The sequence below is a fragment of the Salmo salar genome, chromosome 15, assembly GCF_965601325.2.
Source record: "Salmo salar chromosome 15, fSalSal1, whole genome shotgun sequence".
In the NCBI taxonomy this organism is placed as follows: domain Eukaryota; kingdom Metazoa; phylum Chordata; class Actinopteri; order Salmoniformes; family Salmonidae; genus Salmo; species Salmo salar.
In genome coordinates this window covers 73,626,240-73,651,762 of record NC_138305.1, presented here as the reverse complement: position 1 = coordinate 73,651,762, position 25,523 = coordinate 73,626,240, and the positions used below count along the sequence as shown (strand labels likewise).

Here is a 25,523-nt window from a genome sequence, read left to right as displayed (position 1 = left end):
CTAGCGGCAACAACAGCAGCATGGACAACTATATGTTTATCCAGAATTTATTAGAACACACAATGTTACATTCACTCCTGAGGAGTATCAAATTGTTGTTAGAGCTGTCCCTAAAGGTGCTATTCTTCTTTTAGGAGAATATAACAATACTCCAAGTGCAACTGTTGAGGATTTTGTAGCCTCAATACAATTAGAAGGTTTGATTTGTTTGATCCGAGCAATTTTTTCTTAGCTAGCTACATAGCCGTCTTTGTATCAAAGATAATTGTGTAGTTTAGAGTAATTATCGAGGTTAGCTAGCCAGCCAGCTGTTTTCGTCCTCCTAACTTAGTCAACACTGCTAGCTAGCCAACTTCTACTGACTAGCAGCACTGTAGAAACTATTACATTACAACGGAACGACTTGATTAGTGTAGTGCTAGCTAGCTACATAGCTGTCTTTGCTGTCTTTGTATCTAAGATAATTGTGTAGTTTAGAGTAATTATCGAGGTTAGTTAGCCAGCCGCGCCGCGACGCGAAGCCGTTGTCCAGACTCCAGACTTAGTCAACACACCTAGTCATCGTCAAACCCACTGCTAGCTAGCCAACCTTTACTGACTAGCAGCACTGTAGAAACTATTACATTACAACGGAACGACTTGATTAGTGTAGTGCTAGCTAGCTACATAGCTGTCTTTGCTGTCTTTGTATCTAAGATAATTGTGTAGTTTAGAGTAATTATCGAGGTTAGCTAGCCAGCCGTGCCGCGACGCGACGCCGTTGTCCAGACTCCAGACTTAGTCAACACACCTAGTCATCATCAAACCCACTGCTAGCTAGCCAACCTTTACTGACTAGCAGCACTGTAGAAACTAATACATTACAATGGAACGATTTGACTAGTGCAGTGTTAGTTGACTTTGTCATAGTTTGATAATTGTGTAGTTTCGAGTAATTATCGAGGTTAGCTAGCCAGCTATTTTCGTCCCCCGCGACGAAAATAGGTTACCTAGCCAGCTACACGTTCAAACAAAGTCAACAACGCAGCCACTGCTAGCTAGCCTACTTCACCAGCCAGCAGTACTGTATCATCTTCGTCATTTTTTGTCAATAAAATTTTTGCAACGTAAGCTTAACTTTCTGAACATTCGAGAAGTGTAGTCCACTTGTCATTCCAATCTCCTTTGCATTAGCGTAGCCTCTTCTGTAGCCTGTCAACTATGTGTCTGTCTATCCCTGTTCTCTCCCCTCTGCACAGGCCACAAAAACGCTTCACACCGCGTGGCCGCTGCCACTCTAACCTGGTGGTCCCAGCGTGCACGACCCACGTGGAGTTCCAGGTCTCGTCTGCGGCCAACAAGGCAGAGTTCATCTCAGCCTATGCTACCCTCCAGCACCTCGACTTCTTGGCACTGACGGAAACATGGATTACCACAGATAACACTGCTACTCCTACTGCTCTCTCCTCGTCTGCCCACGTGTTCTCGCTGTCATGACTGTCCTGATCAGGTCAGGGTACAGGAGACCACCACCCTACAGATTATCTCCCAAAACCCCAACAGAGGAGGAGAGATCTAGGGGTCTGAAGATGTGGGGGTTTTATGACCCCTCACGCCATAATAAACCTTAGGCCACAGAGAAATTCCTTTGTCCTCACAATGGAATTCTGGCCTCAGAACATTAAACATGCAATAAAGGGACTTTGGAACAATGGTTTCCGTCAGCCACAACGGTGGTCATGACGAGAGGTGGAATATGAAAATGTATGTAACTTTTGAATTGTTATTAAAGGTTAAGAGATGACGTTATTATGAAAACATTGTACCTTTAAGAGTTTTCCCAGTATATGCCTGATGTTTATACATTGTACGTTGTGTGGAAAATATCCAAATCAAAGAGAATGTTTTGGTAAAGATGAGATGTGAAGGTAGTGTCTAAAATAGGATTTTAGTCAAATCTAGGCCTTGCCCCTTAACTTGGTCCGCCCAGAGAATTGCCCTAAAGGTGGTTACGCCCACTTCTGACCCAAGGGTATAAGACAGGAGAGTGAAGAATTAACATAGGAGACTAATTGACCCCAAGCTGCAGCGAAGGTCTAACAAAGTCAACGAACCCCAAAACGAAACACAAGGTTGAAGACAAAGAAATCTTTTTCTACACGAGCTACGGACGAGTAGGTGTGTCTAAGCGGGTGAATTCAAGCCGAACCACCCAGCCTCCACTCTCCATTGAATCGTGATATATACACCGTTCGAGTCCGAAGCTGTGAGCTCAGAGCTACAGAGCTGTCTGTCCTCAGAAGACCTCTTTCAGATCAAGGGCGAGGGATCAGACCACTTAGCCAAGAAGGACACTGACATCGTGAGGACAACCAGAGAGTTGCGCCGGAGAAGTGCGTCATTGAGAAGCCTAAACGACACACGCGGAGCTTCCCACCTGAGACCTCCAACACGTAATTACATCATTATATTCTGACCCATAAGAGCGGCAGTTCGGGGCAAGGCTAGGTTTAAATAAGCATGGCTGACAAATGAACCCAAATGTAAATTTCTCTCGTGTACTTTCTTGGTTTCTCTCTCTTTTAAATCCCCATTTTGGGTAACACGCGCCATAGTGTGTTGGCCCGTTATACTAAGTCCTAATCAATAGCTAGACTGTGTTTTGTGTATGTGTATTTTTATCATCATTTTAGCTTGCTAGTAAATAAATAATCAACTAAGATTGGTGTGGTAAACTCATTGGTGAAGCCCGCGTCCGTGCAGATTCCCGGATTATGCGACGTTCAGAATGAGACTGTAGAGGAAATTGATTAATGTAGCGACTGTTGTAAAATCGATATTCTGATATCCTTTGAGTTAATTTGGGAAATAGAAACTCAATCAAAATACTGTTCCCATGGTGCCCCAGGTTGATGAGTTAATAATTGCTTGATTCATTGTTTAATTCATTTAATCACGCAATTATAAACCGTTAATCATTCGATGAGCAACAGTCGTCACATTAACTAATACAACGTCACGACATATGGTGCCCCCTGTGAGGAGTCTAAGATAGGACTAGGCCGCACTGTTGGGTTATTCCATATCAATTGTGTAGCAAGATACATACATTCCATTAATAGCTATAGGCAGGACTAGTGCGGGAGAGAAGTGTGTGTGTCGTTCCATTTCACCCAGATACTGGTCGGAATAGAACGACCCCGGTTGTATATCTGACCAAAGCAGTGTGAAGGGGGGTCTACTGAATGCTACGAGCTAGGACATATGTACCAGCCGATGTAGGCATTCTGAGAAATAATACTCGTTGGGCCTAACGTAGTGTTATTTCTGTCGATCGCTTTCAGGAGTGATCTGACTCGGTCATAAGTAATTCCTAGAGCAGAGGACATATGAGCCAGCCATTACGGAAATTAGAGTAGATCTATTCGTTTGACCGAAGCGAAGTTATTATCTCTCTACCTCTCGCGTTTGGTAAACGGGAAGAGGTTAAGGGTTGAACGTGAGACGTCACCAAGTAAACCTGTCCCCTTGTTGGCGGGAACTTCCCTTGTGCGGCGAGGGGGAAACCCCGCGCAAGGAAAGCTAAGCATTGCGCCAGAGGCAAAAAAAAAAGGGGAGCAGCCATTTTTGTTTTCCTCTTTGTTCATAGTGAATTCCCGCGTTAGGCAGGAATCCTGTGAGATCTCAGCTGGGGCTATCCGTAACCTCTGGCGAAGAATCGCCAGTAATTTTTCGTGAAATAAGTCAGGTTACGCTGTAGGATATCAAACCAGTCTTAACTGATTAGATATCATTGTCTTGTTCAATTTTATACATACATTAAATTGATACAGTACCTTTCCAGGTTGGTTATGGGAATAATACACACACGAATGTGCCATAACCAATGAGACATTGTTAAACTGTTCCACGTTAACTTAGATATAGCAACTATTTCAGGTTAATTAAAGCTAATTCCTTTTGCCTATACGGGGTTGACTAATCATTCAAATTGATTAATAGATTAAAGCTGTTTTACTAGCTTAATGGTGTTTAGGTAGACTTTTTAACAGTATTGTAAAATTCTATTTTCACTGGTACCCTGTGGATTTTAGCTTGTGTTAACAGTGACCTCCGGTGGTGAAGAATCACCAGTAATTATTTTTAAATAATTCAGGTTATGCTGTACGATATCTAACCAGTCTCAACTGATTGGATATCATTGTCTCGTTCAATTTAATATACATTAAATTGCTACACTACGTGTCCAGGTTGGTTATTGGAATAATACGCAAACTAATGTGTTCTAACCAATGAGACATAGTTCAACTTTTCAACGTTAACTTAGATATAGCAACTACTTCAGGTTAATTAAAGCTAATTCCTTTAGCCTATACGGGGTTGACTAATCATTCAAATTGATTAATAGATTAAAGCTGTTTTACCAGCTTAATGGTGTTTAGGTAGACTTTTTAACAGTATTGTAAAATTCTATTTTCACTGGTACCCTGTCGATTTTAGCTTGTGTTAACAGTGACCTCCGGTGGTGAAGAATCACCAGTAATTATTTTTAAATAATTCAGGTTATGCTGTACGATATCTAACCAGTCTCAACTGATTGGATATCATTGTCTCGTTCAATTTAATATACATTAAATTGCTACACTACCTGTCCAGGTTGGTTATTGGAATAATACGCAAACTAATGTGTTCTAACCAATGAGACATAGTTAAACTTCTCAACGTTAACTTAGAGATAGCAACTCTTTCTGGTGAATTAAAATTAAAATTCCCAAATAGCCTATACAGGTTAGATTTATCATTAAAATCGATTTAATCAATTAAACCTGTTTTGGCAAGTTAAGTAATAACCAACTCACATTACTGACCCAGTCTTGATGATTCATTGATGTTTACAAACTGAGTTAAATCGTGTTTGCAGCCTCCAACTAAAAAACCCAAACATTACGTAAATTGAAATAACTGACAATCATAATAATGAGCAATCCATCAGATGGGTTTCCACCCATTTCCCCTCTAATCAGCGGACCTTCACCCACGGAAAGATTGATCGCGGACCTCAGCAACGATGCAAATCCTAACTATGCCGAGGGGCTGAAAATGTTAGATTTCAATGCCATAAGCGAGAAAAATGCAGACATTGCGACAGACGCTCTTCAAAATAGACCATCAGGCGGAGGCCTTGTGAAGGTTCTCTCCAGTTTAGCCCTCAACTATGCCCACCAGCAGAGATGGACAGTGCACCAGTACCTCAGTGCCCAGCAGAGGCACGAGCAGGAAGCTGGGGAGTTCAAGGTACAGGTGGAGAGAACCAGGGAGCTGGCATCGAAAGCCGAAAAAGATAAGCTACTGCTAGCCGAGGAACTGTGTGTGAGAACAGATAAATTGGAAGATCTGTCTAACACTTATAACAAAGAACGCGAACAAACTCTTGACCAAGTCCGTATTCTAAAAGAACAACTCGGTTTAGCTAAAACTAAATACGATGAAGTCCACGCGAAACTAGATGAATCGGACGAGCTAGCTAGAAAACGGGGCGAGCAAATTGATGCCCTGCAAGCGGTTGTGAATGAAACCACTCAAAGCAATAATGCTCTATTCCAAAAGCTGCAGACCAAAGACGATCAGTTAATAAACACAATGACCAAGTTGGAGGACAAAACAGCAGAACTCATTGAAGTCGCTGATTTAATGAAGGATGAGAAAGACCAGGTGAGAAAGTTGGAAAATGTGACCTCTAAACAAAAGGAGGACATCGCATCACTGGATCTCTCACTCCACACTCGCGACCTCTCCCTGCAAACCATGACAGATAAGTATGAGGCCGAGCGAAGCAAGGGCGACACCTACGTGTCGAAAATAAACACCCTCAACTCCCAGGTGGACTCTGCGATGCAGCATAACACCACCCTTAGGTATCATCTGGAGGAACTCCAGAACAGTCACGCGCTATCGCGGGACAACCAAACCAAGCAACCTAGCTCACATCCGGAGCTAAGAGAACGAGGGAAGGTAGATGACAGGAGATTTCAGCCCCTTTCTCTTGGCCATTCGGCCCACAGTGAATTGGGGCCTCCTCGCCAACACAACCACAGCTTGACTTTTCCTCTTGGCCCACAATTCTCCACGGGAGAGTGCAGATGCGCACTTGGCGGGGATCGCCTTGACAAAATCGTCAAAAACTTCCGCCTCTTCGACCCCGTTCCGGGAAAGCCAAATGACACTGAGACATTCTTAGCAGACATAGAGGACGCCTTGGATGGCTACCCAAACGCTACGAATGCAGATAGGCTCTATCTTTTGAAGCGAACGTCCAACAGACACGTGACAAGGTTCATCCGTCTACAAGAACAACACGTGCAAAACGACTATGCTAAACTTGCCATGGTTTTGAAAATAGAATTCAGTGGTTCTGCGACTCGCAAACACGATAGTTCGTTGGCTAACAATATCAGACAAGCTCGAAATGAACACCCACAAGCCTACTATCACCGGCTTCGTTCAGCTTACTTTGGCATGCTCACTGAAACAGGAATGGAAGATCTATTATCGTTCAAACAACTTTTTCTGTCAAACATGTCTCCCAACTTCATTAACTACTTGGGCCCTACTGCCCACGTCGGGTTGCCAATCTCGACGCTCCGAGAGCTGGCAAGCACCGCTTTTGAAGCATCAAAAGCAAGCCGGGCTAAGAGCCCGGACCCCTCGACTTTCGAGCTTAGGCGGGAACCATCACTCGAATTAGAAGGGGCTGCATCAGGGACATATGCGGTAAAAGAGGACGATCAAAGCGAGTGGCTACCAAGTAACCACCACCCTGACAACCACCGCCGTAACAATAGCTACGATGAACGTCCCCAATCTAACAGGTCCCGTAGAGATCAACCTAGCCGACATGCCCCTCCGCCTAACTCTCACAAAGGGTCAGGACACAAGGGTAACAAGCGTAACAAGGGCAACAAAGTGTTCAACAATGATTTAACGCTAACCGAAATGATATAGAAGCTCTGATAAAAGATGTACTGCATCGTAAGAAATTTGAGAAAGAGGACAAGGATAAGTCCTCATGACTAGGCGTAAAATCGTTGGAAACCGAGTCCGCTGAAATTCATGCAATTCAAGAGGACGCAAACATTTCCATTACCCCCGCCCCCACTCAAATCCCTGTCCAGGTACCGCCCGTTCTAGACACAAGCCCGCAGGTTTTGTCTACAGACTTGGACACGGAGGTGGAGATGCACGAGATAAGCAGCTTTGCAACAGATGATTCCTCTCCCATTCCGATAGAGGACCCACTGGGTCACGTAGGTGACTTATCTGTCTTGGAAATCGACGCAGATTACAAACCGCTCCGTTCTCCCAACCCACTCCATTTTGTTGGGGATATGACGAGAAAAACCAACTCGAACAGGCCATACCTTAGAACAGTCCTGGAGGACTGTGTGACCTGTCACGCTCTGATAGATTCGGGTTCGACAATTTCCCTCATATCCAAAACCTTGCTGGATGAACTAAAAAGGGCAGTGGACCCAACAAAACGTTGGTTGAAAACGGAACATTGCGATACGAATCTTCGAGGTTTCACTCAAGCTACCTCGCCCCTAACCAAACGTCTCCTACTTAAACTCAACTTCGAAAGCGTGTCACTGATACACCCCGTGTATGTGACTAGCATCGAAATCGAACGGATGCTGATTGGGAGTGATTTAATTGACCGTTTGGTACCACTAATGGATTGGAAAACCAATCAAATCTGGTCACAAATACCTATGCCAACTCCGTTGACTTCGCCGCATTCTTCCAAGGCTACCTGCCATACATTGTGCAACGACGTGGGTCCGACGTCAGCATCTGACGCAAACCCGGTGAACTTGGCCATGAGCCCGCCATTTGTGGCAAATGACAATGTGAGTTCGACTCGGAACTTAACCGAACATGAGGTTTTGTTGTGCGGCTTGGGTGATTCACCAGCCGACACTTACCGCCCTCCTCTGATAGGGGGCGTGTGCCTGAACGGCACTATGGCTGAGGATACCAGGCTGGCCACCTGGTCAGAAAAATCCGCAATCAGTTTGGAAATGTTCAACGAAATTTCGAAAACAGCTAACTGCCATCCCCTTGTGCCGAAAAAATTTAGATTTCCACTGGGAACGACTCCCCAGACAACACTCACCGCAATAAGGGTGTGTGCGCTATCGATCCGCATTGGAACCAAGGAATTATCCCACTACCTACTGGTTGTCGCGGACCTCCCACATACAGTCTATGTGGGAGCGGATATCTTGGTAAGATTGGGTGTTAAACTTGATACCATACACCAAGTTCTTTGGTCTTTGGCGCAGCCAAACCAACATGCCTTGTCTTTCGACCCGGTGCGAATGGCTTCCGGGCAGACTATTCCTGAAGCTTGCAAGGCGATAACTGAGTCCGCCATGTTGATACCGGCAAGAACCACAGAGGTTTCTGTAAGACTGAACCTGGCGCCCGGATACCGGATGGAAGGCACCACTGCGTTCTTCCAACCCTCTCCAAAACTATTCGCCTTGGGGCTAACTATCAATGGCAACCCACTGTTGGAGCTAACCGCTAGATCCACTTACCTCCTGGTACAAAATCTGACTCAAGCGGATATTTCCATTCCTCGGCACACTCAGCTAGGAACATTGATCGATTACGCCTTCCATGATTTTGAACTAGTTGTTCCCGTGATTGGGCCCCTTCCGTCCTCCCTAGACCTAGATGGCGAGGGAGGTACACTGTTTACTTGTCAGTCAAAAGCAATAGCACTAACTCCCGTATTGCCACTGGACGACACATCGGCGTTCCGGCTGGATGTCGATCCTGACAGCAACCTGTTAATATACTCCATCGTCACGGAGGATGATATTGCGTCTCCTCTGGCATGCGAAGTACACTCTTGTGAGGTAACAACCGATGACTCTTCCAAAAGTGACATGCCGTCACCACCCGATGAAGACCTGTACAATGTCGCCGAACCATATCCTGGTTTCCATGCACAGGTAATACAACTACTGTCGGAGGCTGATGCTCTTGTCAATGACACTGAACGCCATCAGTTGAGAGAATTGTTTAATAAACACAGTGAGATCTGGTCGACAGACTCGCTGGATTGCGGGGTTACGGGTATCCATGTGGTGCGTATTCCTACGCCACCCGGAGCAACTGCTACGTTTGTTAGACAATACAAAATCCCGCTCGCAGCATACGCAGCAGTACAAGAGATTATCGATTCCTTATTAGCTAAACGGATAATCAGGGAATGTAACAGTACGTACAGCGCTCCCGTGTGGCCCGTTCTGAAACCAACGGGTAAATGGCGTCTTACCATTGACTATAGACAACTCAACAAACTGGTTCCGTTGTCTCGTTGGCCAATGACACAGCTCGACCAAGAGTTGCCAAAGGTGGCAAACGCCAAGTACTTCTCCACCGTCGACGTGGCAAATAGTTTCTGGACCATGACAGTCGACCCGCGTGACCAACACAAGTTGGCTTTCTCTTTCTCGAACAAGCTCTTCACGTTCAATCGTTGCCCATTCGGGTATGCGAACTCCCCCTCAGAGTTCAACATCTTCCTGCACAAGGCGATGCCAGACGCAGCCTCTAGGGGGACGATAATTTACGTGGACGACGTTCTCATGAGAAGTGAGACTTGGTCACATCACCTCAATGAAATGGACCACGTTCTCACCCAACTCGGGACTGCAGGGGCTAAGTTGGCCATCATGAAAGGACAATGGTGCAGGACCAAGGTAAACTACGTTGGGCTTCTGGTGGGTGCCGAGGGCATCCTGCCACAGTCTAACCGAATCCAAGCAGTCCGCAACATCAAAACACCTACAAACCTAGTAATCAACTACGCAAAAGCAAAAAACCTGCCTTTGGGCAGTGCTTTGGCGGTGTGTCAACACTGTGGTGACGATGAAACCGACTCCGGACCACCCCCGCGTGACATCGCTCTGCCATTGCCTTCGAACCATCACTATTTCGAAGAGAACGTGTGTCTCGACATGCCGACGGCATTTGTAGATGGCTGTTCTTACCGCCATCTAGACCACTTGCAAGCTGGGGTGGGATTGGTATGGCACAACGACATTCCGTGCAAACCACTTCAATTTCAGCTTGGCAACAAGACCAGCCAGTTTGCAGAAGTGGCTGGCGTGCTGATCACCCTGCAAACAGCGGTAAAACACGAATTGGCAGAACTGGCGATCTGCACCGACTCAAACTACGCGAGACTCACCTTCTTATGCCACTTGCCGTTTTGGAAACAAAAGCACATGACTACTTCAAGTGGTAAAGAGGTGAAAAACAAAGAGCTCATTCTAGCTTGTGATGACCTCATCACCAAACACGACATACAGGTGTATTGGAAGAAAGTCAAGGGACACTCCAAATCACCTGGTCGTGACAAACTTGGCAATGACCATGCTGACAGCATGGCGAAATCTGGTGCAATTCACGGCACCCCTTGGGTGTCTGATGCTCGAGACGAGAAACCCACTGAGGAAGCTATGGTGTCTGCGGTAACGCGTAGCCATGTAGCACCACGGAAAACGTCTTTGCACGAACATAATGTGCTGCTAACGCATTCATTCATGAATGGCGACCTGGTAGCAATGCAACACCAAGATGAGTCCCTCGCCACTTTGATGGCATTCCTGTCGGATCCTGTCAACAACCCAGTGTCCGAACTGGCTTTGGCAGGTTCACACGACTTGCGTTCGCTGTACGCAACTAAACAGCACCTCACACTTGTAGATGACCTATTGGTGTATGTTTCAGAAACTGACACCGCTCGAAGGTGGGTGGTTCCTAAAACACAGAGGGGGATAATGATAGCTCATGCCCACGACGAGCCATGTGGAGGCCATAGGGGGGTCAAGGCTACAGGTGAAACATTGCGACAGGTGGCCCACTGGCCTCACATGGAACAAGACGTGGCACGATACGTGAGGGGGTGTCTAGTTTGCTGCCAGTTTCAACCCACCAAGCCACTTCACAGAGCACCCCTGCAACGCAAGGGTGTGTCTTACCCCTGGAGCTCGATCCAGATCGACTGGGTCGGCCCAGTTGCCAGGTCGGCCAGAGGCAACAAGTACCTCCTCACAGTGACTTGCGCATTCACAAAGTGGGTGGAGTGCCTGCCGGCGACCAATGACACAGCGGAAACCACTGCCGTTCTTTTGCTAAACCACGTTTTCAGTCGTTTCGGCCTGCCAGGAGAAACCGTGGACAGCGACAGAGGAACCCACTTTTCGGCAGCTGTAATGACCGAACTGTGGAAACTCCTGGGAGTCAAAGCTAAACTCCACATCGCGTACCACCCTAGGAGCTCGGGGGGGGTAGAAAGGAGCAACCAATCAATTGTCAGAATCTTGAGGAAATATGTGGCAGCCAACCACAAAGATTGGGACCTCAAACTCCCATTGGTACTGATGGCAATCAGAGCCACACGCAACAGGTCTACGGGAATGACACCCTTTGAGATGATGACGGGCCGGCAAATGACCCTTCCACTGCATCTCCTGTACCAACCAGGAGATGTCGCCGCAGCCACCGCCTACACGGCTCATCAATACGTGACCGACTTGCGGAACCATCTCCAGACTACCTTTGCGTACGCTCAAGGACAATTGGAAAGAAGTGCAGAAGGTGACAAGACCTATTACGACAAAAAAGCCTCACACCAGGTGTTCGAGGTCGGAGATAAGGTGTGGTACTACATATACACCAAACCCGCGGGCGTCGCAACAAAGTTCCTGCCCCACTGGACGGGGCCACACGAAATTGTGGTGAAGCTATCACCTGTAGCTTACCAGATCAAAATCAGCAAAGGTCGACAAAACGCCACATTAAAGTGGGTCCACCGGAACCAAATCAAGTTGTACACTCCCCCCATGGGAATAGAAGGGGTGCTAGCCAGCACCGAATAGATAAAAATCCTAGCAAAACCAGAGGTACTAAGAAAATTCTTAAGTACCCTCAGCAGATCCCTTCCAGGAGACCAGTACGTTGCACCTAATATCTTTTATTCTCTTCCCAGCTACCAGATATACATCTGTTGTCACTAGTGATATCGTGCTGCGCTGTACTGATTAAAAATAAGAAAAACAGAAAAATAGTTGTCAAAACAATTTTTGTTTACGAATACAAATAACTGAAATAATCCAACAATCTCTGATTATGCCTTTCTGTAGGATGGAGTTCCTTTGGATGATCCTGACACTCTGCGCCCTGGTCAAAACCAACCCAGCAGACGTAATCACGAACGGACCCCCTACGGGAATCGTTCTCCGCGACGATCCAGGACTCCTCATAACTAACTGCAGAGTACACACGCAGAGGGTATATGTCCGCCTAGATGCAGAGAATGTGTACCGCCAACACATTCCACCTGCGGCGCATTTGAGTTGGGCCGGGGCTGACTGGACCAGCCAGGCAATTAAGCACGCCCAGCTAGACACTGCCCATATGTTGGCCCAACTCCAAAAGTTCACAGTAACACAGTCAGAACTAGCTGAGCCCAGGCGAGAAAAACGATTCGTCGGGGCGCTACTATCGATAGGGGCAGCCGTAGGGTCACTATTTGCCCTAGGTACCACTGCCGTCAATGCAGTCAGTCTAGCCACAGTCAAGAGGAATGTTAGGGAGATTACTGAAGAGATGCCACTTATCCAGCAGTAGATGAAGGCACAGGCCCTTAGGTTGCAACATGTGGGAAAGTCTCTCCAGGACACTATTCTGGTGGTCAACACACACGCTACTCTCCTGAACAAAACTATCCTGTCTGTAGGAAAGCTAGCAGAGGTCATGAACCATGACTATGCCCATGTCCAATTGGTTCGATTGTTACTGGAGGATTTTCTCCGTGAAGTTAGCTCTTCTATGGACCACTTGGCCATGAATAGAATCCCCTCATATCTAGATCCCCTCTCAATGGTGCACGACATATTGACCTCAGCTACTTCAACCACGATAAGGCCGTTACAGTCACATTTGGCCTATAGTCTGGGGTCGGCCATCCCAATACACGTTGATGTTGATCGTAATGAAGTGGGTTTTCTACTGACACTGCCGGTTGTTGAACTGGAGAATATCTATTGATTGAAAACGGTTCTCAATGTAGGATTTTGGCGCGACAGTACCCACGTAAAGATTGCCACGCCCCCAGTTGTAGCTTACCAGGAAAACAACCCAGATTTCTATCTCACCCCTAACCTGCTAATGTGCACTCTAACCAAAGATGTCCACTACCTTTGTCCTAGCAAACCATTTGTCAGGGATAACACCGAGCGTCTTTGTGGTATTAAAGCTATCACCAGCGAAGAACGCTGTAGAGCCAAACTAACAGCCAGGGATGGGGCCACCACCACACAAGTGGAGGTGGTAGGGAACCGATGGTTGGTCAACACACCGGTCGCGTCCGCCACTATGACTTCATCACCCAATTGAACCTCCCCAACCAGAATGTTTTTGTTACGGTACCAGAGGGGGCCGATCATTCACGTAGACGACCTCGCTATATACCACCTTCCCGACGACCGGATAGACACAGAGATTGAAATGCCGGACGCTTTTGCTAAACGTTCCCTTGAGTTACCACAAGCCATTCAATACCAAATCCAGTACGAGGGACCCATGACTGTTGATCTTAGCGTACTGGATGAGGCACTGTTAGTCGACCCGACTGACTACAGACCAAAAGATTGGTCTGTCGCCCGCTCTTGGACGGTGCCGGACAGTATCCTGACTGTGACTATGATCCTTGGTCTCATTTCCCTTGGCGTGTGCACCTACTACGTACACAGGCGCACATGTGCAATGGAAGACCTAATGAGGTCTTATACTAGGATCACCCGTGGGACGGAAGCGATCCCGATTTTTGGAAAGTTGGCAATGGATCCGGAAACCCTCTTACAGGGCCCAGTCCCAGCCTCCTCTCCCGAACTCGCTAGGTCAGCCCAGTAATGTCCCTAATGTAAGCTTTGGCCTTCAGGGGCCAAGTTTTTCCAAGTGCCTTAACTACCCACCTGCAAGTAGGATCACCCTAGACATGACATTAGAGACAATGCCATGATAGAGCTATTTAGCCTAGACCTTGGACATATATAGAACATAGTCCATATTAGATGATTAAGGTGTGGTAGACATATTTTGTATACTTTTATGTTTTTATTCCAATTTTTCGTTTCATTACCTTTGACACTTAGGAAGCCTTAGAGCCAAGACGCCGCTCGTTTGGGGAGGAAATGTAATGATGTATTGCCTGAGTGTTGTGCGTTATTAACGTCTGCCAAGTTACTGCCTAGGTCCACTAGCCGGGATAACCGGACGACGGGCCGGAACACAGAGCCACTGCCAGACCTCCTAGGTCCATTCTGGTGGTGATCCACAGCTTGCGGAAAGCCTACCAGGGTGAACCACCAAAGGGGGAGGGGGGCTGCTCAGATGATCCACAGACCAGGACATCCGATGGTCATTCTTATGGTGGGTTGCAACATGCAGAATCATTCCAAGTTGAACCTACCAGAGGGGGACTGTCATGACTGTCCTGATCAGGTCAGGGTACAGGAGACCACCACCCTACAGATTATCTCCCAAAACCCCAACAGAGGAGGAGAGATCTAGGGTTCTGAAGATGTGGGGGTTTTATGACCCCTCACGCCATAATAAACCTTAGGCCACAGAGAAATTCCTTTGTCCTCACAATGGAATTCTGGTCTCAGAACATTAAACATGCAATAAAGGGACTTTGGAACAATGGTTTCCGTCAGCCACAACGGTGGTCATGACGAGAGGTGGAATATGAAAATGTATGTAACTTTTGAATTGTTATTAAAGGTTAAGAGATTACGTTATTATGAAAACATTGTACCTTTAAGAGTTTTCCCAGTATATGCCTGATGTTTATACATTGTACGTGGTGTGGAAAATATCCAAATCAAAGAGAATGTTTTGGTAAAGATGAGATGTGAAGGTAGTGTCTAAAATAGGATTTTAGTCAAATCTAGGCCTTGCCCCTTAACTTGGTCCGCCCAGAGAATTGCCCTAAAGGCGGTTACGCCCACTTCTGACCCAAGGGTATAAGACAGGAGAGTGAAGAATTAACATAGGAGACTAATTGACCCCAAGCTGCAGCGAAGGTCTAACAAAGTCAACGAACCCCAAAACGAAACACAAGGTTGAAGACAAAGAAATCTTTTTCTACACGAGCTACGGACGAGTAGCTGTGTCTAAGCGGGTGAATTCAAGCCGAACCACCCAGCCACTCTCCATTGAATCGTGATATATACACCGTTCGAGTCCGAAGCTGTGAGCTCTGAGCTACAGAGCTGTCTGTCCTCAGAAGACCCCTTTCAGATCAAGGGCGAGGGATCAGACCACTTAGCCAAGAAGGACACTGACATCGTGAGGACAACCAGAGAGTTGCGCCGGAGAAGTGCGTCATTGAGAAGCCTAAACGTCACACGCGGAGCTTCCCACCTGAGACCTCCAACACGTAATTACATCATTATATTCTGACCCATAAGAGCGGCAGTTCGGGGCAAGGCTAGGTTTAAATAAGCATGGCTGACAAATGAACCCAAATGTATATTTCTCTCGTGTACTTTCTTGGTTTCTCTCTCTTTTAAATCCCCATTTTGGGTAACACGCGCCATAGTGTGTTGGCCCGTTATACTAAGTCCTAATCAATAGCTAGACTGTGTTTTGTGTATGTGTATTTTTATCATCATTTTAGCTTGCTAGTAAATAAATAATCAACTAAGATTGGTGTGGTAAACTCATTGGTGAAGCCCGGGTCCGTGCAGATTCCCGGATTATGCGACGTTCAGAATGAGACTGTAGAGGAAATTGATTAATTTAGCGACTGTTGTAAAATCGATATTCTGATATCCTTTGAGTTAATTTGGGAAATAGAAACTCAATCAAAATACTGTTCCCATGGTGCCCCAGGTTGATGAGTTAATAATTGCTTGATTCATTGTTTAATTCATTTAATCACGCAATTATAAACCGTTAATCATTCGATGAGCAACAGTCGTCACATTAACTAATACAACGTCACGACATCGCATACCCCGAGAGCATCTGGCCAGCGGGGTGGTGGCACTGGAATCCTCATCTCTCCCAAGTGGACATTCTCTCTTTCTCCCCTGACCCATCTGTCTATCTCCTCATTTGAATTCCATGCTGTCACAGTTACCAGCCCTTTCAAGCTTAACATCCTTATCATTTATCGCCCTCCAGGTTCCCTTGGAGAGTTCATCAATGAGCTTGACGTCTTGATAAGTTCCTTTCCTGAGGATGGCTCACCTCTCACAGTTCTGGGTGACTTTAACCTCCCCACGTTTACCTTTGACTCATTCCTCTCGGCCTCCTTCTTTCCACTCCTCTCCTCTTTTGACCTCACCCTCTCACCCTCCTACCTTCCCCCCCTACTCACAAGGCAGGCAATACACTTGACCTCATCTTTACTAGATGCTGTTCGTCCACTAATCTCATTGCAACTCCCCTCCAAGTCTCCGACCACTACCTTGTATCCTTTTCCCTCTCGCTCTCATCCAACACTTCTCACTTTGCGCCGTCCCAACCTTCGCTCTCTCTCTCCCGCTACTCTCTCCTCTTCCATCCTATCATCTCTTCCCTCTGCTCAAACTTTCTCCAACCTATCCCCTGATTCTGCCTCCTCAACCCTCCTCTCCTCCCTTTCTGCATCCTTTGATTCTCTATGTCCCCTATCCTCCAGGCCGGCTCGGTCCTCCCCTCCTGCTCCGTGGCTCGACGACTCATTGCGAGCTCACAGAACAGGGCTCCGGGCAGCCGAGCGGAAATGGAGGAAAACTCGCCTCCCTGCGGACCTGGCGTCCTTTCACTCCCTCCTCTCTACATTTTCCTCTTCTGTCTCTGCTGCTAAAGCCACTTTCTACCACTCTAAATTCCAAGCATCTGCCTCTAACCCTAGGAAGCTCTTTGCCACCTTCTCCTCCCTCCTGAATCCTCCTCCCCCCCCCCCCCTCCTCCCTCTCTACGGATGACTTCGTCAACCATTTTGAAAAGAAGGTTGACGACATTCGATCCTCGTTTGCTAAGTCAAACGACACCGCTGGTCCTGCTCACACTACCCTACCCTGTGCTTTGACCTCTTTCTCCCCTCTCTCTCCAGATGAAATCTCGCGTCTTGTGATGGCCGGCCGCCCAACAACCTGCCCGCTTGACCCTATCCCCTCCTCTCTTCTCCAGACCATTTCCGGAGACCTTCTCCCTTACCTCACCTCGCTCATCAACTCATCCTTGACCGCTGGCTACGTCCCTTCCGTCTTCAAGAGAGCGAGAGTTGCACCCCTTCTGAAAAAACCTACACTCGATCCCTCCGAAGTCAACAACTACAGACCAGTATCCCTTCTTTCTTTTCTCTCCAAAACTCTTGAACGTGCCGTCCTTGGCCAGCTCTCCTGCTATCTCTCTCAGAATGACCTTCTCGATCCAAATCAGTCAGGTTTCAAGGCTGGTCATTCAACTGAGACTGCTCTTCTCTGTGTCACGGAGGCTCTCCGCACTGCTAAAGCTAACTCTCTCTCCTCTGCTCTCATCCTCCTAGACCTATCTGCTGCCTTTGATACGGTGAACCATCAGATCCTCCTCTCCACCCTCTCCGATTTGGGCATCTCCGGCGCGGCCCACGCTTGGATTGCGTCCTACCTGACAGGTCGCTCCTACCAGGTGGCGTGGCGAGAATCTGTCTCCGCACCACGTGCTCTCACCACTGGTGTCCCCCAGGGCTCTGTTCTTGGCCCACTCCTATTCTCGCTATACACCAAGTCACTTGGCTCTGTCATATCCTCACATGGTCTCTCCTATCATTGCTATGCAGACGACACACAATTAATCTTCTCCTTTCCCCCTTCTGATAACCAGGTGGCGAATCGCATCTCTGCATGTCTGGCAGACATATCAGTGTGGATGACGGATCACCACCTCAAGCTGAACCTCGGCAAGACGGAGCTGCTCTTCCTCCCGGGGAAGGACTGCCCGTTCCATGATCTCGCCATCACGGTTGACAACTCCATTGTGTCCTCCTCCCAGAGTGCTAAGAACCTTGGCGTGACTCTGGACAACACCCTGTCGTTCTCTACCAACATCAAGGCGGTGACCCGATCCTGTAGGTTCATGCTCTACAACATTCGCAGAGTACGACCCTGCCTCACACAGGAAGCGGCGCAGGTCCTAATCCAGGCACTTGTCATCTCCCGTCTGGATTACTGCAACTCGCTGTTGGCTGGGCTCCCTGCCTGTGCCATTAAACCCCTACAACTCATCCAGAACGCCGCAGCCCGTCTGGTGTTCAACCTTCCCAAGTTCTCTCACGTCACCCCGCTCCTCCTCTCTCTCCACTGGCTTCCTGTTGAAGCTCGCATCTGCTACAAGACCATGGTGCTTGCCTACGGAGCTGTGAGGGGAACGGCACCTCCGTACCTTCAGGCTCTGATCAGGCCCTACACCCAAACAAGGGCACTGCGTTCATCCACCTCTGGCCTGCTCGCCTCCCTACCTCTGAGGAAGCACAGTTCCCGCTCAGCCCAGTCAAAACTGTTCGCTGCTCTGGCACCCCAATGGTGGAACAAGCTCCCTCACGACGCCAGGACAGCGGAGTCAATCACCACCTACCGGAGACACCTGAAACCCCACCTCTTTAAGGAATACCTAGGATAGGATAAAGTAATCCTTCTAACCCCCCCCCCCCCCCCCCCCTTAAAAGATTTAGATGCACTATTGTAAAGTGGTTGTTCCACTGGATATCATAAGGTGAATCCACCAATTTGTAAGTCGCTCTGGATAAGAGCGTCTGCTAAATGACTTAAATGTAAATGTAAATGTAGAAGGAATTGACATTTTAAACTATAAATGTAATAACATGTATATAAGGAAACTATGTCAATATGTTACTATTCCCTCTGCTAAAATGTACTGGAATGCAGCCCTAGGACAAGTGAACTGGAACAAAGTTCCGTTGTTATCTGGTAAATATTGTATATCTTACAAGGTGAAAGAAGTATCATTCAAACTCATTCATAGAATCTACCCTGTAAATACCTTTATTGTACACAGATTTAAAATAGCTATTCATAACAAGTGTGTATTTTGTGGTTGTGACCCAGAGACTCTTGACCATATATTTTGGGACTGTTCTTATGTCAGAAGATTTTGGTGTGAGTTAGAAGATTTTATTTGAAAAGAAACAACTATTAATGTTAATTTGAAAGACTCTGATATTATGTTTTATTTTGATCCAAATGATATGGACCCTGATTTAACTTTCATTGTTCATTTGCTTATCTTTCATGGAAGATTCTTTGTCCATAAAATGAAGTGGGTGGAGAACAAACCCCTCTTCACATTATTTAAGATAGAATTGAAATATTATTTTGAAATGATCAGTAAATGTAAAAATAAAAAAGCAATATGCACCATAAAAGTATTTAACAAATTGAAAATGAATCTTGATATGTAATACCCCTGTCTGTTAGGTTTATGTACTCTTGTTTGTATATTTCAGTTTTTTTGTATTTGTTGTGTTCATATTATTATTATTATTATTATTTTTAAACAACAGCAACATGGCGCTAGTTAGAACTTGTAAAGGAAAGTGATGTTTATTCCGATGGGTGAGGGAGAAATAACTTGTAGTATTGATTGATCACCAATTGGATTTCACCGTTACATGCCAATTAGCTAACGTAGCGGCAAGCCGGTGTGCAACGGTGTTGTATCGAGCTCCTTCCCACTGGGCAGCTGTATCACGTCGCTGGCAGTAGCCAATTTGTTCCATTCGATTATACAGTATTTCGAGTAGCCTACACTAAAACTAACTTGTAATATTGGTAGTAAGTAACCGTCAATGTCATCGTGATACAGCTCAACGGGGGAAGTTGGTGCTGCAAGCCGGAAAACACAACACAGGGCACAGTAGGAGAGGGAAGTACAGTAGCTAGATAGTGTAGCCAATATAGTAGGCCAGGGTGACAGCTAAAGCACATGTATTCTAATACAACTACGGTATTAACGTCTACATTTTCTTTTTTTTACTCCGTTGAAAAACGAATGATTCTAAACTCCCAAATCCCAACTTAGACAGGAAAGTTTCAAATTCTCACTGAAGTTTCTAGCCACAATAATTAACTAGTTAGCTGGGGAGGGTTCATTACGACAACTGACTGAACTAGCCTCTCCCGTGACAGCTAGTGCTATCGCTGAATGCAAGCCATTTCGATTTACTGTGTCCACAGATCGATTTATATGCAGAAATGTCGGTCAGAGCCGGTACCAGAACCACGCTAGTCCCCTCTTTAGGGGAATTTATATCTAACCTGGTTTTACACTGTGTTAAAGACATAATGTCTTACCTTTACAGTGTATAGAGTATAGGGGTGTGAGCCGGTGCTGCGGTGCTCCTTGGCTGTCACAGCACCAGTGATTCTCAGGTTCTGGATAAGGACGGGTCCATCTGGGCTGCTGAGGGGTTCGAAGCTGAACGGGGTCAGACACAGCCTCCCCGGAGGGACAGGGCAGTGTGGCTGCAGCTCCTCCGCCATGCCCGCTGGCCAGTGGGGCTGATCGGACACCTGCATCACAAGATTTTAGAAAAGCCATTCATAGCAATTTGTAACCTTATTTATTCTACATCAATACTTATTGTTTTATATTTATATACAATTTAAATAACTGTTTAAGAAAATGTAGGAATGCTGAAAGACCAATAAACAAACTAACTAACTAGCAAACAAATAAACAAACAAACAAACCTTGGGTCCGAGGACCTTCAAGTTGCCGAAGCATCCAGGTGGCTCGTCTTCAAACACACTGCAGAAGTTGGTAGGGGAGGTACAGTCACAGAAGCTGTCTGTCTGGTCCTCCTCGGAGTCCATCTGGTCTAGGGACTCCACAGAGAGCTGATTGGATTCTGTCGATTGGGACTCCAGGTCCGAGTCCACACCCTGATACAGGCGGCTGCCACCGCTGCAGGACCTCAGCAGATCCATAGACGCATGACAACTGTTTATTTTGATCGATGAACCAATGCATGGCATTGGCAGGATCGCCCCACAGTACTGCCGTGTTTCCTCCTTCAGATCTGGCACTGCCGTATGGTAGGACTCCATGGATTCCAGGGAGTCTGGAGTGGCTGGCTTGGGAGGAGTGGGGCTGTTGCTGGACTCATTCTGGTCTCTCGGAGTCTGGAGCCAGGAGGTAGAACGGGTCCGGGTCCAGAGCTCCTGCTGGGTCTGACTCCTGTGCAGCTGGACTAGAGTATCAGGGAGCTCATCGAGGGACACATCCGGTGATTCTTTGGCTTTGGTGAACAAGTCCACAATGGTGAGGTTGAGCCAGTCAGGGTCGGACACCCTACTGACCAGTGGGAGGAGGACGTTACAGGTGATCAACTCCCCCACCATGTATCTCCCTGTCCTGGTCTCCAGGTGAGGGAACGGGACCAGGACTTGCATTAGGAGGTCCACTACAGCCCGGGAATAGCTGAGCTCGGTGGCTGGACTAGCCAGGGCTGGGTGGGGGGCATCTGCCTGGCTATACAACTCCCACAGGCTGGGCGTGCTGGAGCTGTCTCTGTCCTGCATCCCCAGCCGTGCCTCTGCCTGCGTCATCATCTCCCTGGCTGTCATGTAGCTCTGCAGGTGGCAGCCACACAGCTCCAAGGTCCTCTGGACCAGCGCTCTCCTGTCCACGCACCGAGCCCTCTCCTTCAGCTCCATCACTGAATCCAACATGGCGTCCCGCATAATGTGCTCAAACTCCCCCAGCCCCTCCTCCTCGGTCAGCATGGTGTGGTACCAGGACGACACAAAGTCTCGGATGGCTTTATGCACAGCGCTGTGGATCTCGTGGTCCAGCCTCCATTCGCTCTCAGGCGAGTGGAGGGCCGGCTGTGATCTACCCAGGGGGACGAAGTGCTCCAGGTGTAGCAAGCTGTTGGCATCCAGGGCAGCGCGCGACCCCAGCCAGCCACCCAGGACCACCAGCAGGCTGGTGAAGAGACAGAGGAGCCACACGTTCACCAGGAGGTGGAAGAGGACCATCCATGCTACTAGCACCCCCAACACCACAAGCCTCCGCTGGCCCAGTAACTCTGAGAGGGCCCAGTGGTTAGGGTTAGGACCAGGACCCTCTGGTGGAGGCATTCCCCTCAGTGCTGAGACCTGAGTTAAAAAGCAAGTAATAACAATCAGTACACACCTCAATCAAATATCCGTATACCTTAATTTGAGGACATTGGTGATTTCTTTCAGATAATATAATTGTAAAATTCATAGACTTGATTTGCAGGGAGAGAAACTGATACTCACAGACCTGCGTTGAAAACAGTCATTCAAAATGCACACTTCAAGCAATAGGTGGTGGCAAGGCTCCAGTTGTTTTTAGATACCTCTACCTGAGAGATAACAAAACACAACCATGTTTTTTCAAATCTATAATGTCTCTCATCTATTAAATGGATGGTTGTGGAAATATATTTTACTGCAAAGGTGGTTAAATTGATAGATATTGTGTGACACCCCCTAAACTCAAAAGTGCAGAATAATGCCTGGCTGGAGGGGGGGGATGTGCCACATAAGCTTACAGTATGTAATACAATATTGCAAGCTCTGATATTGCTCAAATTTGGAATACAAGGGTTGTCTGCAGCATGCTTCTTTGGAAATATAGACCTGTAGACACAGAGATACAACAGGTGGAAATATAATGGATATTTATGATGAATGTAAGCTTTACTTTTTGGTAGCTGAATAACAGAACTTTCTAAATCAAATTCGCTCTCATTCTGTGCTGCGTGGCCCTGACTGACAAAAATACATATAATTACACTTTTTTTATGTTGTGGCTACAGTAAATCGTCTCTAAAGAAAACAATTGGGCTCAGACATCGAAATTAAATGTTTTGGGCTCCAAAGCCCCTATTCTTGCAATTAAGTGAGGCGGACACAATAGATTATTTTTGGGGTCACCCTGGATTTTGCCTCAAATCCAATATTACATTACATTTAAGTCATTTAGCAGACGCTCTTATCCAGAGCGACTTACAAAATGGTGCATTCACCTTATGATATCCAGTGGAACAACCACTTTACAATAGTGCATCTAAATATTTTAAGGGGGGGGGGGGGGGGGTTAGAAGGATTACTTTATCCTATCCTAGGTATTCATTAAAGAGGTGGGGTTTCAGGTGTCTCCGGAAGGTGGTGATTGACTCCGCTGTCCTGGCGTCGTGAGGGAGCTTGTTCCACCATTGGGGTGCCAGAGCAGCGAACAGTTTTGACTGGGCTGAGCGGGAACTGTGCTTCCTCAGAGGTAGGGGGGCTAGCAGGCCAGTGGTGGATGAACGCAGTGCCCTTGTTTGGGTGTAGGGCCTGATCAGAGCCTGAAGGTATGGAGGTGCCGTTCCCTTCACAGCTCCGTAGGCAATCACCATGGTCTTGTAGCGGATGCGAGCTTCAACTGGAAGCCAGTGGAGAGAGCGGAGGAGCGGGGTGACGTGAGAGAACTTGGGAAGGTTGAACACCAGACGGGCTGCGGCATTCTGGATGAGTTGTAGGGGTTTAATGGCACAGGCAGGGAGCCCAGCCAACAGCGAGTTGCAGTAATCCAGACGGGAGATGACAAGTGCCTGGATTAGGACCTGCGCCGCTTCCTGTGTGAGGCAGGGTCGTACTCTGCGAATGTTGTAGAGCATGAACCTACAGGATCGGGTCACCGCCTTGATGTTAGTGGAGAACGACAGGGTGTTGTCCAGGATCACGCCAAGGTTCTTAGCACTCTGGGAGGAGGACACAAGGGAGTTGTCAACCGTGATGGCGAGATCATGGAACGGGCAGTCCTTCCCCGGGACGAAGAGCAGCTCCGTCTTGCCGAGGTTCAGCTTGAGCTGGTGATCCGTCATCCACACTGATATGTTTGACAGACATGCAGAGATGCGATTCGCCGCCTGGTTATCAGAAGGGGGAAAGGAGAAGATTAATTGTGTGTCGTCTGCATAGCAATGATAGGAGAGACCATGTGAGGATATGACAGAGCCAAGTGACTTGGTGTATAGCGAGAATAGGAGAGGGCCTAGAACAGAGCCCTGGGGGACACCAGTGGTGAGAGCGCATGGTGCGGAGACAGATTCTCGCTACGCCACCTGGTAGGAGCGACCTGTCAGGTAGGACGCAATCCAAGCGTGGGCCGCGCCGGAGATGCCCAACTCGGAGAGGGTGGAGAGGAGGATCTGATGGTTCACAGTATCAAAGGCAGCAGATAGGTCTAGAAGTATGAGAGCAGAGGAGAGAGAGTTAGCTTTAGCAGTGCGGAGAGCCTCCGTGACACAGAGAAGAGCAGTCTCAGTTGAATGCCCAGTCTTGAAACCTGACTGATTAGGATCAAGAAGGTCATTCTGAGAGAGATAGCAGGAGAGCTGGCCAAGGACGGCACGTTCAAGAGTTTTGGAGAGAAAAGAAAGAAGGGATACTGGTCTGTAGTTGTTGACATCGGAGGGATCGAGTGTAGGTTTTTTCAGAAGGGGTGCAACTCTCGCTCTCTTGAAGACGGAAGGGACGTAGCCAGCGGTCAAGGATGAGTTGATGAGCGAGGTGAGGAAGGGGAGAAGGTCTCCGGAAATGGTCTGGAGAAGAGAGGAGGGGATAGGGTCAAGTGGGCAGGTTGTTGGGCGGCCGGCCGTCACAAGACGCGAGATTTCATCTGGAGAGAGAGGGGAGAAAGAGGTCAAAGCACAGGGTAGGGCAGTGTGAGCAGGACCAGCGGTGTCGTTTGACTTAGCAAACGAGGATCGGATATCGTCAACCTTCTTTTCAAAATGGTTGACGAAGTCATCCGCAGAGAGGGAGGAGGGGGGGGAGGGGGAGGAGGATTCAGGAGGGAGGAGAAGGTAGCAAAGAGCTTCCTAGGGTTAGAGGCAGATGCTTGGAATTTAGAGTGGTAGAAAGTGGCTTTAGCAGCAGAGACAGAAGAGGAGAATGTAGAGAGGAGTGAGTGAAAGGATGCCAGGTCCGCAGGGAGGCGAGTTTTCCTCCATTTCCGCTCGGCTGCCCGGAGCCCTGTTCTGTGAGCTCGTAGTGAGTCGTCGAGCCACGGAGCAGGAGGGGAGGACCGAGCCGGCCTGGAGGATAGGGGACAGAGAAAATCAAAGGATGCAGAAAGGGAGGAGAGGAGGGTTGAGGAGGCAGAATCAGGAGATAGGTTGGAGAAGGTTTGAGCAGAGGGAAGAGATGATAGGATGGAAGAGGAGAGAGTAGCGGGAGAGAGAGAGCGAAGGTTGGGACGGCGCAATACCATCCGAGTAGGGGCAGAGTGAGAAGTGTTGGATGAGAGCAAGAGGGAAAAGGATACAAGGTAGTGGTCGGAGATTTGGAGGGGAGTTGCAATGAGATTAGTGGAAGAACAGCATCTAGTAAAGATGAGGTCAAGCGTATTGCCTGCCTTGTGAGTAGGGGGGGAAGGTGAGAGGGTGAGGT

The 25,523-nt window shown here is 47.6% G+C and overlaps 1 protein-coding gene across 8 annotated transcripts in view; it reads right to left on the bottom strand.

The window, feature by feature from the left end:
- Positions 1–25,523, bottom strand: part of snx19a (sorting nexin 19a) — a 63,666-nt gene that overhangs the window by 25,949 nt on the left and 12,194 nt on the right. For 5 of the 8 annotated variants that reach the window (XM_082962036.1, XM_082962040.1, XM_082962034.1 and 2 more), the window contains 3 exons: positions 22,362–22,447; positions 20,805–22,214; positions 20,406–20,624 (listed from right to left, as the gene is read on the bottom strand). In XM_082962036.1, coding sequence (XP_082818162.1) covers positions 20,406–20,624; positions 20,805–22,196 — 1,611 coding nt within the window. In that variant the 5' untranslated portion in view covers positions 22,197–22,214; positions 22,362–22,447. The remainder of the gene's footprint in view (positions 1–20,405; positions 20,625–20,804; positions 22,215–22,361; positions 22,448–25,523) is intronic. The other 3 variants (XM_082962035.1, XM_082962041.1, XM_082962039.1) reach the window with 1 other exon arrangement.